Consider the following 18,903-nt stretch of genomic DNA (forward strand, 5'->3'; position numbering starts at 1 on the left):
GAAGAAGCAGGCTCATAGCAGAAGAGCCTGACGTGGGGCTCGATCCCAGAACGCCGGGATCACGCCCTGAGCCGAAGGCAGACGCTTAACGACTGCGCTACCCAGGCGCCCCTGGGTTTTCATTCTTGAAGAAACTCATGGAACGGCATGTTTCTCACAGGTTCACATAGTAATTTGTACAAAAATGTCCTTGGTGCAGCTTATGCCAAGTTATTATGAAGATTGTTCTTGAGTATTGCATGAAGGCTATGAAGTTGGAACAGGCAAATCATGAGCATGAAAGCTTTAATTTATCTATCTCATTTATTTTTTATTTTTGTAGCCAAAGCGTCTATTTTCCTATTTTCTGACTGCTGAAGTGTTCTGACGCCCTGTCTTAAACCTGAGTTAATGTGTGATAGGAGCAGCTGGACGTTTAAGATATTTTCTTGATTCTTTTTTTTTTTTAAACTTCCCCCTTTTTGTATGTGTAATGATGAAACATGCTGTCATGGTTTAATAAGGAAGGAGAAAGAGGGACCTTAATTTATGAGTGGAGAAGTCTCCCTCTGTGGAAAAGTAGATCAAGACTGTTATGAAAAGTTTGTCTGTGTTTTTGCACCTGACTTTAAGATCCCCCCCCCCAATTTTTTTTTTGCCACGTTGTACCTTTCCTCCTGGAATTGTAAGTGAACACAATGGTAGTACCTGTTTACACTGTGAAGTGGATATTGTTACAGAGAGCACACTAGAGGCTTTCTCCCTGTTAAGCAAATAATGCCCTTGTGAATGTATGCTTATGGAGAAATCCCTGTAGTTATACCTGCTGATGCTGTCTTGTTGAAGAATAAATTTTGGACACCCCCCCCCCAATCTAATGTATGACCATGGAAATGTTGCTTAGGTAGGGTAGAGGCTTGAGTGGGGGAGAGACGGATCAGGGAAAGAGGATAAACTGAGTCTGCGGGATGAGGGAAGACCTGGGGATGCTAGTCCTGACCTTTGTGTGGTATCTAATATAAGTAAGGAAAAAGGTCATAATAGCATTCTGGATAGTCTCAAGTCAGATGGTAGTGGTAGGCTGTGAACTGGGGAGATTGAAGCTTTGCAGGGTCTGGTCCGGATGCATGCTAGTTTTGGGATCCCTCTCATCGTTTTAGCTATTTGGGAGATGTGAATGTTGTAGAGGGCAGGAGAGCATTTTACCTGGCATTCTGGGCTTCACTCTTATTTTTGCTGATGAAGTGTAGAGGTTGATACAGGAGCCATTTTATCCAGAGTATATATAGGCTTGGAAGGCTCCCTCTTCTTTTTGCTGATGGAGTTGTAGAAGCCAGTAGTAGGCTAGTGGGGAGGGATTGTACTTAGTATTGTCTTGCCTTGTGTCCTATCCTGTCTTTTCAGTTACTGAGAACAAATCTGATTGCTTTTTGTAGGAATTCTCCTTTCTCCTCTGCAGACCCCCAGAGGAGGCCTCTCAACTATGTCTGTTAATTACTTCTCCAACAGCTTAACACTTTCAAAAAATGTGTTGAATTGTTCACACTGTCTCCTCTCCCATTCTCTTTATCCTTGTTTTCTCCTATTTTTATTTCTTCATTTTCATTTAGTGGGATTTCAGGAGGAAGAGATAGTTGATGAATGTTATCAATCTGTCATGTTTGAAGAGAAATCAAGAAGCTTGTTTTGTCATTAATGATTTTAGCCTGGAAAGAAAAAAAGTAGGATTTTTTCCCCTTCTACCACTGACTTTATCGTTTTCTAATTATGGAGTTCCTTCCATCCTTTTCCCTACTATTTATAATATTAAACTTGACAGGTTTCTGTCATTGATGAGACTGTGGGATAGAATATAGTGTAGATTTAATTGTTATCAGTTAAATACAAGTTACACATACTGTTATCTAGATAGCATTCTTATAGTATTTAGCAGGAACAGTAAAACTCTTCAGTTAGTACCGTTCAATCTAGTATTCTTTTGGCATACATACCCTAAAGGAGGAAAAAAGTAAAGTTGTACAAAGATTATTATAGTACTACTTATGTTAATGAAAAAACAAAAGAGAGAAAAGAAATAGCCCAGATGTTTAATAGCAGTATAGTAGGAAAATGATTAAGCAATTTCAGCTACATGATGGTACATAGTTTAGTCTTTTAAATGTTCAAGTATGTTCAGTCAGGTGGGCCTGGGTGTAGCAGTTGGTTAAGTGTCTGACTCTTGGTTTTGGCTCAGGTCACGATCTCAGGGTCGTGAGACCAAGCCCCACATTACGTTGCATGCTCAGTGTGGGGTCTGCTTGAGATTCTCTCTCTCCCTCTCTGCTCCTCCTCTGCATGCGTGTGTGTGCGCACGTGTGCTGTCTCTCTCAAAATAAATAAATCTTTAAAAATATATATGTTTCGGTGCCTGCACAGCTCAGTCGGTTAGGCGTCTACCTTTGGCTCAGGTCGTGGTCCCAGGGTCCTGGGATTGAGCCTGAGATCGGGCTCTCTGCTCAGTAGGAAGCCTGCTTCTCCCTCTCCCTCTGCCTGCTGCTCTCCCTGCTTGTGCTCACTCTCTGTATCAAATAAATAAATAAATAAATAAATAAAAATCTTTAAAAAAATTATGTTGAATCGCTATGTTGTACACCTGAAACTAACATAACACTTTATGTTAACTATACTGAAATTAAAATTTAAAAAAAGAAACCTTTTCCTTTCATTAAGATATAAAAAAATAAAATGTTCAAATAAAGAAATACTTATCATTTACTTATATAATGTTAATTAGGTAAAAAAGGGCAGAATGCTAGATAGGTAAACTCTGATTAGTATTAGTCAAAATCACTGACAAAATTGAGAATTGATTAAATATTTTAGGTTGAGTAAATATTTTAGGTTATTTTTTTCTGTAAATATTTAGTTTACTTAAAAATTATTTTATAAAAGTCTTATTATAAGAATAATATGATTGTCATAAAATTAAATTAAAAAATAACACTCATCCCAGAACATAGCAACTGTAAACCCAGTACAAAATTGTAAAATATTAAAATTCCGCAAACTTTTTCCCAGTTCATTTCTTAGAGGTTGTTTTTGAACAATTTGCTATGAATTATTTTGTTTGTATGCCACATACCTCACTGACTATATGACCCTGACAGTAATGACTACATTAAAGCAAAAGATGAATATCATATTGTGTTTTGGTAAATTCTTTGACTAGAAAGAGGAGAACTATTTTAGGAATGAATCTGTTGTAAGCATGACATTTTTTTTTTTTTTAACTAAGACAGATGGGACCATATATAGACTCAGAAAAACAATTTAAAAAGATGCTTAATTATGTATTAGTTGATGTAGAATGGATGTTAAAATTTTCAAACTTGTTAATTTAATTGACACAGGAAGGGTATTAAGATTATTCTTTTAAATACACTGAACCCAGTTTTTGTATTTTAACATAGAATTCTTGAGATTCAACCAAATTGGAAAACCATCACTTAAGGTCCTGCAGATGTCTTGGCAAAACATCTGACTTATGGGATATACGATTATATATTATATACTAAATTATGTATTATATACTAAATCATTATACTAAACTATTTTTAAATTTCTCCTTAAGGCTTCTAGACAAGCTGCTGGAATTCCAGGGATTACTCCAACTGAAGAAAAGTGAGTAGTTCGTTTTTTGGAATTCAGTAGAGTTAACTCTTTATTTTTGGTATCAAAACTAAAATGTATTTTTAGATTAATCGGGTTGTTTAATTCCTTTGTGTATTCTAAATTTACCTCTGGGCATACAACCTGAACTTTGTTAAGAATAGAAAGGAGGGCTGTATAAATCAAAAATTTTAATTGCATTTAGGGTGTCTGACTAGTCAGTCAGCAGAGCATCCAGCTCGTGATCTCAGGGTCATGAGTTCTAGCCCCACGTTGGGTGTAGAGATTACTTAAAAATAAATAAATAAATAATAAGTAAAACATTAAAACACACACACAAATCTTAAAAAAGATGAATTGTTTTCACTTTCTCTAGCCAGAGAATATTAAAAATGGAAAGATAAAAGGAAAGAAGAAAAGAATGCCATAGTTGATCTGATGATTTAAATTATTCTATGATGATGTTCATTGCTTTCTCAGAATGAGATGTTGCAAAAATTGAATCGTTTTCCATTGTCTAAGTCAGATGTTCCTTGTGTATCTTTCTTATTTGGCTTGAACTGTTATAAATTTTCAAAATATCAGACAAATCCATATCTAAATATAGCTACAGAAAATGAGAAGTCAAATTTAATTAAGCTTGGGATTTTGCAGTAATTTGCATGATTTCACGCACCTCTGCTCTCATCTATTGACATAGTTAACTCAGAATCGACTGTAGTTTTTCTAATTCTTCCAAGTTAAATTTCTTATTTTTCCCAGTTATCTTGTCACTTGTTGCTCTTTTCTCAGGGATGGTAATCTTCCAGATATTGTGAACAGTGGAAGTTTGCACGAGTTCCTGGTTAATTTGCATGAGAGATATGGGCCTGTGGTCTCTTTCTGGTTTGGCAGGCGCCTTGTGGTTAGTTTGGGCACCGTTGATGTACTGAAGCAGCATATCAACCCCAATAAGACTTGTAAGTTTAATTATTTTTCTAATTAGCTGATCCTTATCTTTTAAGAATAAACATCTATAAGTGAAGAGCCATGCATTGTTCATGGGTCAGAATAGCTAATATTTATTGAATGCTTTATATTATGTGCCAGGCATTGTGCGAAGGTCTTTATAGTTTTTACCTCATTTAAAGCACAGTATTGTAGAATGATTAATTTTTCCTTCAATTTGTAGGTATATACAATAGAATCCCAATGTATATTCCAACAGGATTTTTTTGGAAAAAATCAATGGAATGAGCTTTTTAGAAAGTCAAAGATACTGTTGTCATGTAGGTAGAAAATGTATGTAAGTATTAATGATTTATAGTGGAATTGCCAGTCAGGATATTGTATTCTAGCCAATTTTTATTGCCTCTTGAGCTGTTGATATATAGGAAAGGTAATGAGGGGAGGTGGGAAAAAAATTGCCATGCTCTCAGCTGCAACCCCCTACCTCCCTGATCTGTTTGTTTTTCTGCTAGAGTTTTTATTGTTGTTGCTTAGTTTGGTTTCTAAGTGATTATTTCGATTCAGAAATGTTTAATTTGTCTGTTTCAGCGGACCCTTTTGAAACCATGCTTAAGTCACTATTAAGATATCAATCTGGTGGTGCAAATGTGAATGAAAACCGCAAGAGGAAAAAATTATATGAAAATAGTGTGACTGATTCTCTGCAGAGTAATTTTGCTCTCCTGCTAAAGGTAAGGTGATAAGAAGTTTGGCCCAGAATCCTATAATACAGATAATAGTATATTTTTGACTATTAGTATGTCTTGTCTTTGGTACTTTTTTCCTTATTTGTTTTTCTTTTTTCTTTTTCTTTTTTTTTAAGATTTATTTATTTATTTGAGAGAGAGAAAGAGAGTGTGCGTGTGCATGGCAAGGGGGAGGGGCGGAGAGAGAGGGAGAGAATCTCAAGCAGACTTCTTGCAGTGCGTGGATCCCACTGCAGGGCTTGATCTTACAACCCTGAGATCATGACCTGAGCCTAAATCAAGAGTCAGGATGCTCAACTGACTGAGCCACCCAGGCCCTCCTCTTAATTGTCTTTCCCAGCTGATTTTTACTCTCCTGAAATTCTGAAACAAAACAAACAACAACAAATCGTAACACCTATACTCCCTGTGTAAGTTGGAATGATGGGATTACTGGGCGTCTGCATAGACAAACTGAATCATACTGGGAGACGGACCTTACATTTTTAAGAAGTTCCACAAATGGTATACAAAGTTTGAGAATACTAATCCATACTATTTTCCTTTTGACCCTGAAGATCCTTGGCTGAGCCCTGTGTGCTACCTGACAGTTCTCTGTGTCCCAGTAGGACTGTTCCAAACCTTCACCCTTATTCTAGTACTGCCAGTCCTAGCCAACATCGTTGTTTGTTGTAAGTGGCCTTGCCTCCTGCTTTGCTGAGACCATAGAGTCCCTTACCTGTAAACTCCCTCGATATCCTGTTTCCCCACCAACAACCTATCCATCTCAATCTTTTGTTCTTACTTCTCATTTTAAATCTTAAAAATCCTTTCTTCTGTCCAAAACTGATCTATCCATTTGTGCCCTTTAAAAATAATGGAATTTATAAGATTAGTATATGGTTGCTGTAGAAAACATGGAAAATCTAACTTTAAAGAAATGATCCATAATTTCACTATAGATGTGTATATGGATGAGATCATACTTATGTACAATTTGATATACTTTTTCACTTCAAAACATATCATAGGGGCAACTGGGTGGCTTATTTTGTTAAGCAGCCAACTCTTCATTTCTGCTCTGGTCTTGATCTCAGGGTCCTGGGATTGAGCCCTGCACTGGGCTCCACACTCAGTGGGGAGTCGGCTTGAGGATCCCCCTGTCCTTCTTTCCCTCCCCCTGCTCATGCTCTCTCTCTCTTTCTTTCTGTAGAAATAGGTAAATCTTTTAAAAAAATATAAACGTTTTCTCATGTCATTAAAATTTTTCCAAAAATAACTAAAATTATGCTTACTTTTTTCTGATAGTCGTTTTACAAAATATGGAAAAATTTAGGAAAGTCCTAAGGAAAAAATAAACATTTTTAATGCTATCCATTACTCAGTGATAACCATGTTTAACATTTTAAAATCCTTCCTATCATTTTAGTCTTTTCTGTATACAGCAGAATTTAGTCAGCATCATACTATGTGGATAGTTACAGACTCTGCACATGTTTTTTAAGATTTTATTTTTAAGTAATCTCTATACCCAACATGGGGCTTAAACTTACAACCCTGATATCAAGAGTTACATGCTCCACCGACTGAGCCTTCCAGGCGCCCCTAGATTCTGCATTTTATTTGCCATTTTGTTATAAGCATTTTTATAACACTAAGTATTCTTTGATAATTACATCGAAAAGAGTCTTTTTTTTTAATTTTTTTTTTTTAAGATTTTATTTATTTATTCGACAGAGATAGAGACAGCCAGCGAGAGAGGGAACACAAGCAGGGGGAGTGGGAGAGGAAGAAGCAGGCTCATAGCAGAGGAGCCTGACGTGGGGCTCGATCCCATAACGCCGGGATCACGCCCTGAGCCGAAGGCAGACGCTTAACCGCTGTGCCACCCAGGCGCCCCCGAAAAGAGTCTCTAATGTCAATTTTACCTTTCAAATTGGTCTACTTCTCTCTGTCAGCACTGCCACCATCCTAGTTTAAGCTTCTATAAACTTACCTTGATTGCTTGTTTTTCTACCTTCTCTCTGCCCCTCTCCCCTAATTAGTTTTCTGTCCTCTGCAGGGATTCTTAAATTCTTTTTATGACATCCCTTGTAATTTTGGTGAAACCTATAGACTCCTTATGAGAATAACATTTTAAAATGTGTAACTACATGGGGCGCCTGGGTGGCTCACTCGTTAAGCGTTTGCCTTCGGCTTAGGGCGTGTTCCCGGCGTTATGGGATCGAGCCCCACGTCAGGCTCCACCGCTGGAAGCCTGCTTCTTCCTCTCCCACTCCCCCTGCTTGTGTTCCCTCTCTCGCTGGCTGTCTCTCTCTCTGTCAAATAAATAAATAAAGTCTTTAAAAAATAAAAAATAAAAAAAAATAAGATGTGTAACTACAAGGAAAACAATACAGTTATAAACATGTTTTTTTTTAAAACTTGTGGTATTTTAATATATGTATATCATTAATGCATTAAATAACAAGATCCAGGGCGCCTGGGTGGCTCAGTTAAGCGGTTGCCTTTGGCTCAGGTCGTGATCTCAGGGTGCTGGGATCAAGCCCTGCATTAGCCTCCCTGCTGAGTGAGGAGTCTGCTTCTCCCTCTCCCTCTATGATCTCTTGCTCTCACTCTCTCTCAAATAAATAAATAAAATCTTTCAAAAATAAATAAGTATATAACAAGATCCAGCAATACTTCCAAAACTTCCATAATTTTAATTTTTTTTTTACATTTAATGGATTCTGTTAATTTATTTTTTATTTTTTTTAAGTTTTTCTAAAATTTCAGTGAGTTAGCATACAGTGTAATATTAGTTTCGCGTGTACAATATAGTGATTCAGCGCTTCTGTATATCACCCGGTGCTCATCACAGCAAGTGCGCTCCTTAATTCCCATCATCTAGTTAACCCATCCCCCACCCTCTTCCCTTCTGGTAACCATCAGTTTGTTCCTGTAGTTAAGAGTCTATTTCTTGTTTTGCCTCTCTTTTTTTTCCCCTCTCTTTGTTTGTTTTGTGTCTTAAGTTCCATATACAAGTGAAATCATACAGTATTTGTCTTTCTCTTCTTTCTCTGACTGACTTATTTTGCTTACCATAATACTTTCTCGTTCCATCCATGTTGTTACAAATGGCAAAAGTTCATTCTTTTTCTTATGGCTGAGTAATACTCCATTGTGTGTGTGTGTGTGTGTGTGTGTGTGTGTGTGTGCGCGTCTGTACACCCCACTTCTTCTTTATCCATTCATCAGTAAATGGACACTTGGGCTGTTTCCATAATTTCACTATTATAAGTAATGCTGCTATAAACATCAGGAACGCATGTATCCCTGTGAATTAGTACTTCTGTAAATTCTTTGGGTAAACACCTGTAGTGCGATTGCTGGATTGTTGGGTACAAAACTTCTATAACTTTAAAGTAATGATGCTATGAGGGACAAAACCATTATTTTGAGAGTTTTACAATAAGTGTAAGATGATGTGAAATATTTGAAATTTGTATTGATGACAGAGTCAAGGGCCTATATTCACAATTCAAAGAAATGCTAAATTTGAATTAGAGATTAGTAAAAAATAAAGATTTTTCTTCCTCATTCGAGTTCATGAACTCCTGCTTTCTAGGCATAGACCCTTTGGTATCTATGGACTTGAGGTTGAAAACCCTTGAGAATAGATATTTTCAAAATGCAATTCTTATTTTATTACTCCCTTGATCAAAAACCTCCACTGGCTTCCCTTTACTCTTGGGACAGAATATTTAATGTAGTTTTATTTTATTTTATTTATTTTTAAGATTTTATTTATTCACTTGAAAGAGAGAGAGACAGAGAAAGCACAAGCGGGGGGAGGGGTGGAGGGAGAGGGAGAAGCAGACTCCCCACTGAGCCAGGAGCCCAACATGGGGCTTGATCCCAGGACCTGGAGATCATGACTTGAGCTGAATGAAGGCAGACACTCAGCCATCTGAGCCACCCAGGCGTCCCTATTTAATGCAGTTTTAAAGATCATTTGTGATTTAGCTTGCCCACTTCTCCAGTCTCGTTTCCCATTCTCATTTGTGCTTATACTTTAGCCACACTGTTTTTAGTTCTATACCTTGTTCTCTCCCGTCTCAGGCCTCTGCAAATGCTATTCCCATTGCTTGGATTGTCAGTTCTAACCACCCACACACCTAGTAAATGTATGTTCATCTTTCAGCTCTTAGTTTGAATGTCACTTCCCCAGGGAAGCTCTGATCATTCCACTGCCTCTAGTTAGGTCCCCTTTTAGTTGCTGTCATAACAATCTGTACTTACCCTTCACAGCACTTTTCAATTTGCTAATTACATTTTGTGTAATTCTTTGAATATCTGTGTCCTAAATTGTATGTTTCATGAAGGGAGGGCCTATTTTAGTTATGTCTGTATGCTTGGCTCTTGGTGTAGAATAGACCCTCAGTAAATAGGAGTCTAGCTCTTTTCTATCAAGAAACATTTTTCTCATCTTGCCTGGCTAGCTCCTACACTAGTCCCCAGTTTAGTTACATACACTTCTCTATGCACCTTCTCTGAACTACAGTAACATTCTGAATATTCTTACATGAAAAATTAAATTGATTTTCTTATCTCTCTCCCTTCTTCGATCGTGTTTTCCATCTACTTTTTCCTAAAGTGTGTGTTTCATACAAGTTATTTATTTTGTTGTATGTTTAATGAAGCTCATTGGAAATAGTATTTTATAGTGCGAAGATTAAGCTTGGGCAAGAAGCTTTGAGTCTTGCTTCTGCCATTTAATACCTGCATGATTGTTTGTGTGTTACTCAGCCTTTGTGAGCTTTCATTTCCTCATCTTAATAGCATCTACATTGCAAATTTGCTGTGGGGCTTCTGTGAGACAATGATGTAAAATCCTTCACAACAGGTCTTAGGGCACAATAGCTACTCAAGAAATACCCCTCCTTTTTTTTTTTTTTTTTTTGCTTGAGGAGTAGATTTTCCTACCATTTGTTTGTTTATCATCCTCCTTCCTCGGATTCTTCTGTTCTCTTAACATTTCTCCTTGCTTATGTTTTTCCTGCTTCTCTGAGACACTTCCTTTTTAATGCTTCCAACTTGCACAATGCATTCCCTCTTTCATGTGAGTTGTTTTGTTTGTTTTGGGTTTTTTTAGTAAGCTCTGTGCCCAACATGGGGCTTGAACTCATGACCCCAAGATCAGTCACATGCTCAAATAACAGTCAGCCAGGTGCCCCTCATGCGGGGTTTTTATAGTTGATGGCCCTATGTCTATCTCATTTGGAGGGTTACATAGAAGTCTTTTCTGTTCTATTGAGTTTAAATCCACATTCACTCCCAAGAGCACAAACACACCCCACTTATTCTTGCATTACATAAAGTAAATAATTTTTAAAATCATGGAAAATTAAAGGAACAACTATAGAATAGTATAAAGACCATCCATGTCCTTATCACCAAATTTTAACAGTTATTGAATTAGACTCAGTCTTACTTTAGCTCTGCCCCTACTTACCTCCCTTATCTTCTCTCTGGAATATTTTAAAGCAAATTCCAGATATCGTATCAATGAGGACATGGTTTTTAAATGGCCTAGCAGTATAACTTTTTTGAGTTATAGAGTACCTGAAACTTGCTAAGAGGTTGTATTATTGACTCTTAGCCACTTTTTAAAAATAACATTTGATAAATGCTTAATGCCATTTTTGCCTTATCAGAGTTTTATTTGAAACTCATACTTCCTATTCAAGACCTGAGACTGGCTTGCTGAGTTTACTGGAAGCATTAATTAGTACATTGGCTCCTATCTGGACAGTTTGCCTCGTGAAAACAGACCAACCAAGGCCTTTAACCGTGACTGGATATTGATTAGTCTCTCCCCTTCCAGTTCTTATTTCTTCAGGGCCATCAGGAGACTTATATACCAAATCCCCACCGTGTCATTGCTATCATTCTTGTTTGGTGTCTCAAGGTTCTGTATTGGCTGTGTTCACATGGTCTCTAGGCCTCTCAGGCTGCCTGCTTGGGTTGTCATGACTCTTCTGTCAGCCCTCATTTTCCTCCCTGGAAGCAGTTACGTTGCCTTTCTCTAAGCATTCACCAGTCAGAATCTTCCTTTCTGTTCTGTTTAAACACCTAACATTTGCCAGTAAACAATAGCTTTTTGTATCTAATTGTATTTAATATCTCCAAGGAGTATTACCCATTTCTCTTTGCCTTGCTTTCATTGATAGGAATACCTTTTTGTTTTTAGTAATATTTACTGTTAAAAGCCTTAATTATTCTTTCTTCTCTGCTTCAAACTAAGTAATTCTAACTTTTTAATCTTTTATCGTAGGCTCTATTTCCCAAGATGTCACTTTTTTGTGTTGTTGCTCTGTATTCCACATTTTTCTCCTCCTGCCTAATTAAAGGCAAATCAAGATAGAAATTATTTCCCAATTTTCACGTTTCTTGCCACCATATTTTTAAGTTCTGTTTCATAGATTGGGTCCAAATGTAAGAAACGAACACCATAGTACAAGCCAGTTACTTAGCTTGGGCGTTAGTCAGAAATGCCAGCTAAATGTTGGGTCAGGAAGAACGTGCTTGAATAGTGCTGCTGTCAGAGCACCCTCGTCCTCCCTACCAAGAGTTTTCTTTGAGAGAATAGTGCTGTTAGCAGAGTTGCCAGCCCAAAATAAGTTGTACTCTTCATATGGACATAATAAACTTTCTGCTTTTTTTTGTTTTTTTGTTCAGCTGTGAGTTCTGTGTTCTGACTCTTCTCTAATCCTCTCAAACCTCATCCTCTGACTTCTGGCTCCTTCCTGTCCTGACCGTCTCTGCTCCAAGGCTGTGTGTAAACCTCCACTTTAATTCTGTGAGTGTAACTTCTCTCTTCTCTATGCTAAAACCCCATATTCTCCTGTTACTTTTGGGAAAAATTCTGATTTTACAAGTATTTCTGGATTTTAGGATTTAGGACCATTGTCCAGAATCCTCTTAATTGACAGCTTAGTAATAGTTAATAGCGATAATTATTGAGTTTGTTGGTTTAATAGCTTGTATGAACTCATTTAAGCCTCACAGTAATTTTATAAGTAGGTATTGTTATTTGCCCCTTTTTACAGGTGGTTAAATTAACTAGTCCAGGGTCATATAGCTAGTAAATAATAGGGCCAGCATATCATCCCAGTCAGTCTGGCACATTGCTCCTCTAGCTCGGTTCTGTTACCCTGGGATGTAGTTTTGCTTGGCTAGTTTTTTTTCCCTTTCTTTTTTCAAAATCGTTTTTAAGCTTGCAGTCATAATAATACCCTAGTGTCAGGTGGAATTGAAAATCATTTGCTTCTTGGAACTTCTGATAAGTTCACAATAATTACCTAAAGATTTTTTTCAAAAGGGACGTTTGTATTCTTTCTGAACAACTGATACATACTTTGAAATCTTATCTGTTGAATTGTAAGTCTGCCTCCAGGTGCATTTTTATCTCAAGCCTTATTTTTCTGTAATATAATTAATTTTCTGTTAGTTGAAATTGGCTTGGTATTTTAATATGAACATTCCGAAGAAGTCTGAATTATATTGTATCCTTCTTCATGACACATGATAAGATTAATAGCGTACATTTTTCGGGTCTTTACAGTTTGCATATCATAGATATGTGGCATATGTATCATATAAATATAGTTGGTGAAAGAATACACTAGCATAGACACGTTCTTGTCATTCAGCCGCTGGGTAGTTCTGTCTTTCATGTAAATGCACATCTGCCACACACAAAAAATTGGAGGGATTGTCTAAAAAAAGCAGTCTATTAGTAATGAAAGGATTTATCACAGAGTTAGACATTGCTACCAATAATAAGTCAGTATTGTAACACTGAACTATCAAATGAAGCTCATCAATGGGTCATTAGAATTTTCACCTACTGTAAACTGGTCAGGATTCACAAATAAAAGAGATTCACATAATCCTCTAGCAGGTGTAGTAGATATATGTGTCTAGAGAAAAATCCTGCATGAGTCTTTTATAATATTTGCATTGTTTTATAGAGGACTGTGCAAAGGAGTAGAGGAAGCCATGGGCAAATCGCTATGCAGTTATGTGATACAAGTGACAGTATCGGTAACAAAATTTTTATGGCCAAAAAAAAAAGGGAAAAAGAAAAGAAGGCTTTACCAGCACCTAATCTGTTAGTTGTATAATCAGCAGTCATCTGATACTGTGGGGAGATAGTCACAATTCAAATCTCTGATAAGTAACACATTGTCCTGATAGGCTTGAGGATACCATTTGGGTCCCAAATTTGGTGTTCAGAAATACCATCTATAGCTTTTTTTTTTCTTTAATGTGTAATGTCTTATATAAGAAGGCTCACCAGAAAATTGACTACCTATCACTCAAAACTGAGGAAAGATACACCCTGGATTTCATTTAAAAACCAGCTAGCTATGTACAAAAGCTTTTACACACTATTAAGAAATACAAGCTCTGAAAGAAAAATGGCTAAAGAAGTGAATTTGCAGTTCATTGAAGAAAACATGTAAATGGCCTTTAAATATTTGAAGCTTGTCTAAACCCTACCAATAATTGACAGAATAAGCCAATTAAAGCTGTGCTGAGATAATTTGTACCTGTTAGGCTGACAGAGGTTCTTTAAAATGACAACAGCTGGTACTATCAGAGGTGTGGGAAATGGGCACTTTGACGATGCTGATAAGACTGGAAATTGATAACTGCTTTCTGCAGGATAGCGTGGCAACATATATCAAAAGCTTAAAAAGTGACTACTACTTGGGGCACCGGGGTGGCTCCGTCGTTAAGCATCTGCCTTCGGCTCAGGTCATGATTCCAGTGTTATGGGTTTGAGCCCCACATAGGGCTTGCTGCTCAGCAGGGAGCCTGCTTCTCCCTCTCCCACTCCCCCTGCTTGTGTTCCCTCTCTCCCTGCCTCTCCCTCTCTGTCAAATAAATAAATAAAATCTTTAAAAAAAAGAAAAAAGACTACTACTTAACTCAGCAATTTCATATCTAAGGGAAGCCAATTGGACATATATGTATGTACAAAGATGACTACTGAAGCATTGTTTATTAGAAGAAATTGGAAAATACTTAAATGTCCAATAGTAGAGGATTATTAAAATGATAGTGAATCCATACAGTGGATTGGCATGAAGACATTAAAAAGATGGCAGAGACATTTATTTATTAATACAGAGGGATGATTTTAAGATGGTTTATTAGTTTGCTAGGGCTGGCATAGCAAAGTATCCTGGGCTTGGTGTCTTAAACAACAGAAATTTATTGCCTCCAAGTCTGGAGGCTAGAAATTCAAGATCAAGGTGTCAGCAGGGTTGGTTTCTTCTGAGCGCGGTGAGGGAGAATCTGTTCCAGGCCTCTTCCTTCGTGTCTCGTGGTTTGCTGGCAATCTCTGGTGTTCCTTGGCGTGTCGGTGGATCACTGCGTTCTCTGCCTTCATGTTGACAAGGAGGTCTGTGTGTGTGCCCCCTTTTTATAAGGACACAGTCATATTGGACTAAGGCCCACCCTAATGCGTTCATCTTAACTTGATCATCTGTAAAGACCCCATTGCCCAAAAAGGTCACATTCACGTGTACTGGGGGTTAAGACTGTAAGATCGTTTTTGGGATAAAATTTCAACCTATAACATAATGCCAAGTGAAAAAACCATCATACAAAACAGTTTGTATAGTATTATTACATTTTCCAAAATATATCTATATACACACGTGTGCACACATATAGATGGATATATGTACATACAAAAATGTTGTAAGTAGTTATCTTCATCTGGGTTGAATTTAGGGTGATTTAAATTTCTATATTTTATATTATTTGATTTTATTTTCCATTGATCTGTATTACTGTGCAATTAAAAAAAAAAACAAAACTGAACTACTCACCTGTCAGTGATAGTCTGAATATTTGAATTTTCATTAGGAACAACACTTAAAAATCCATTGAAGAATTAAAACCAAAACTCAGTTTATTGAATTTTCTCTAAGAACAAAGCCTTTTATTCATGGACTTTTTAGGACTATGTATTTGGTTTCCTTGATTCTTCTGGAAGCCGCTAATATGTAGGACTTGATTTGGGGAGAATTGTTTCCTGCTGATGTTACTGCATTGTTGACTATTTTCATCAGATTTTTTTTTCTTTTTGAAAAATCAAAAACTGTTTTTTGTAAAAAGCCAAATTCTATAAAGTGAAAGATCTGATATTCAGTGACTTTACATGTATGGTCATGACATACATTCCTCATAAGACAGAATTGAATATTTAAAGAAGTATTTAATAACTTTTGAGAGAGTTCTTACTCTCTGTCAGAAACATAACTTATTCTTTGTAGCTGAGGCAGGATAGCCATTTTTAAAAAGAGAGTTAGTTTTATTCACTAAATATTTATTGAGCACCTAAGATTTGCCAGGCACTGCTTGGTGCTAAGATTACCAGGATAAAGAGCTGCCGTCATGAAGGGTTATGTCCAGTGGTTACCAAGTACTGGGTCTTCTACTAAATAATATAGTGATACTGCAGAAAAGCATTCCTTTTGTTAAATGTTGGAACCAGTCTCAATCTCCGAGTTTCTGACAACAAACTTTTTACCACTTTGTATTTCTCTTACTCCTAAATCTATTCTCGGCCCACATCCTGACCCTCAATCTCAGAACACCTATTTTTTTTTTTTTTAAGATTGTATTTATTTATTTGAGAGAGAAAGAGAGAGCATGGGCAGGGGAAGGGGGAGAGGTAGAGGGACAAGCAGGGCTCAATCCCAAGACCCCAAGATTGTGACTGAGCTGAAGTCAGATGCTTAACCAGCTGAATTACCCAGGTGCCCCTCTATATTTATTTATTTATTTATTTATTTATTTATTTATTTGAGAGAGAGAGAGTGCCTTGAGGGGAGGGAGAGGGAGAGACAGAATCTTAAGCAGACTCCCCACTGAGCCCGATGCTGGGCTTGATCTCACAACCCTGAGATCCTGACCTGAGCCAAAATCAAGAGTCCCACGCTTAACCCACTGAGCCACCCAGGTGCCCCACACCTTCTGCTTTTGAATTTCAACAATCTTGTGGTTTTAGCTTCTATCTTATCTAACAAGAACGTAGTTGGTTACTCTAAAGATGTATTTCCTACCTTTTTTACTTACATAGGGGCATAGTGGTTGACCGCTGGGGCCCTTCATTCGACTGCCTGGGTTGGAATACGAATTCTGTGATTTTTGTTGTGTAGCCTTGGGCATCTTATTTTTTTTCTGTGACACATTTCCTCATTTGTAAAATGAAATTAATAATGGTTATTTGTCTCATAGTATTGAGTAAATGAATTCATACGTTAGAAAATGTTTCTGGGGTGCCTCAGTGGCTCAGTTGGTTGAGCCTCTGACTCTTGGTTTCGGCTGGGGTTGCGATCTCGTGGGTTGTGGGATTGAGCCCCATGTTGGGCTACACACTCAACGGCGAGTCTGCTTGGGATTCTTTCTCTCCCTCTGCCCCCCACCCCTGTGCTCGCTCTCTCTTTAAAATAAATAAATAAATCTTTAAAAAAAAGATGCTTCCAAATAATTTTTCAGAGTGGTTTTACCATTTACAGTCTAACAGCAGTGTGTAAGAGTTCCATCTTCACTGTTCCTTGATATTGGTAGATGAATAGAAGTTTCTCACTGTGATTTTAATTTGTATTTTCCCGATGGCTAATAAAAATGAACATTCTTTTCATTTGTTGGATGTTCACTTTGGTGTACCGTTATTTCAAGTCTTTTGCCCATTTTTCTTTGGGATTTTCTCTTTTTTTTTTAATTTTTATTTTTTAAAGATTTTATCTATTCTTTTGAGAGACAGAGACAGAGAGCACAAGCAGAGGAAGAGGCAGAGGGAGAGGGAGAAGCAGACTCCCGCTGAGCTGGAAGCCCAAAGTGGGGCTCGATCCCAGAAACTGGAGATCATGACCTGAGCTGAAGGGAGACGCTTAATCATCTGGGCCACCCAGACGCCCCCCCCCCTTTTTTTTTTTAACTTTTAAGAGGTTTTTAAAATTTCCGAATTTAAGAACTTTACTGGATATATTAATTATGCGTCTTAGTTTTATATACTCTTAAACTTGTGTTTTGATGAACAAATACTAATTTTAGTGTAGTTCATCTTACTGTTTTTTTGCCTTTATGGTTACTGCATTTTGTGTCCTATATAAGATATCTTTATTTATCCTAATATCATGAAGACATTCATTTAAGTTTTGTTCTGAGACTTGTTCTGAGAATCATCTTTCTTCTATTGTACTATAATGTTACCTTTATCATAAATCAGGTGATTGTGTACGTCACTTGATTTATGTAAAGTTATCTTCATGTATTATGGGAACTTCTAATCCATGAACATGGAAGAGTACCCTTCCACTTATTTTGGTCTGTAGTTTTTCTTAATAATTTTTTTTTTAAATTTTCAGTGTAAAGGTCTTGTACATCTTTTATTAAATTTACTCCTAGATATTTAGTGTGGTTTTGATGCTATCATAAATAGTAATGTTTTTAAATTTCACTTTTTGTTTCTTGCTGAAGTATACAATTGATTTTTGCATATTGACCTGGTAGTCATTAACCTTGCTAGATTTCCTTATTAACTCTAATGGTTTATCCTGGTGTCTGAGATTAATGGACAGTTTTATTTCTTTTCCAATTCTAATACCTTTTCTTTCTTTCTTGTTTTATTGCCAAACATTCTATTATATTTTTAATGTCTTCAGGCTCTGGAGTACCTTCCCCAAGAAAAACTTGGTTAGTGTTTCTAAAGGTCTTTATCATTGTGGGTCCAATCAGGAGGGAGAAAGCACACAATTGCTTAAGTAGGGAAAGTTTAATATAAAGAATTATTAAGTGTAACAGAGGGTTGGGGTAGTAAGAGATTGGCTAGTCTGAAGTAAGGAGAACTTTAAAGAATATATGAATAGCAAGTATAAGGAGCAGTCATCAGTTCTAGGGCTGAGAGGGCCCAAGAAAGATCCCGTGTCCCCAGGACTGAGATCCGGACTGTTGGAGATCCACAGCTGTGGGTGGCAACTCTTGAAATCAGATTCTTTATCATCCTCAGAGTTGGTTCTTGCTCTTTGTTGCGGGATATTGCTGCTTGCTTATTTAGTGTCTTTCCTGAACTGTTTTTGGAAGGTCTGTATTCTTCTCATGTGCAGCCACTGAAACATCTGTTAGATTAATGGTCAGCTGGTGTTTTGACAGATTTACCTTAAACACTTGACAAAAAAAAGTAAAAAGAAAAAAATGTTCTTCTAGTATTTATAGATTGGCTTTGCCTTTGGGCCTTCCTTTAACACTTACCTAGGCCTTTTATAAATCCACCTTAGCTTTTATTTCCTACTTGTATGGAGCCAGAAGACCTGTCATATGTGAAAGTTTAGTCTTCTCAGGCCTTCTCTGAGCATGTGTCCTGCTCTTTGGTATGTGTATGGCTTTCTTAATTTTTTTTTTAATTTAATTTTATTATATTATGTTAATCACCATACAGTACATCCCCAGATTCCGATGTAAAGTTTGATGCTTCATTAGTTGCGTATAACACCCAGTGCACCATGCAATACGTGCCCTCCTTACTACCCATCACCAG

The 18,903-nt window shown here is 37.0% G+C and overlaps 1 protein-coding gene across 1 annotated transcript in view; it reads left to right on the forward strand.

Annotated features, from left to right (window-relative positions):
• LOC100479163 (cytochrome P450 20A1) overlaps positions 1–18,903 on the forward strand; it is a 66,839-nt gene that overhangs the window by 4,106 nt on the left and 43,830 nt on the right. The window contains exons 2-4 of the mRNA XM_002919124.4: positions 3,590–3,639; positions 4,420–4,586; positions 5,164–5,306. Coding sequence (XP_002919170.1) covers positions 3,590–3,639; positions 4,420–4,586; positions 5,164–5,306 — 360 coding nt within the window. The remainder of the gene's footprint in view (positions 1–3,589; positions 3,640–4,419; positions 4,587–5,163; positions 5,307–18,903) is intronic.

The sequence above is a fragment of the Ailuropoda melanoleuca genome, chromosome 2 (assembly GCF_002007445.2).
Source record: "Ailuropoda melanoleuca isolate Jingjing chromosome 2, ASM200744v2, whole genome shotgun sequence".
Lineage (NCBI taxonomy): Eukaryota > Metazoa > Chordata > Mammalia > Carnivora > Ursidae > Ailuropoda > Ailuropoda melanoleuca.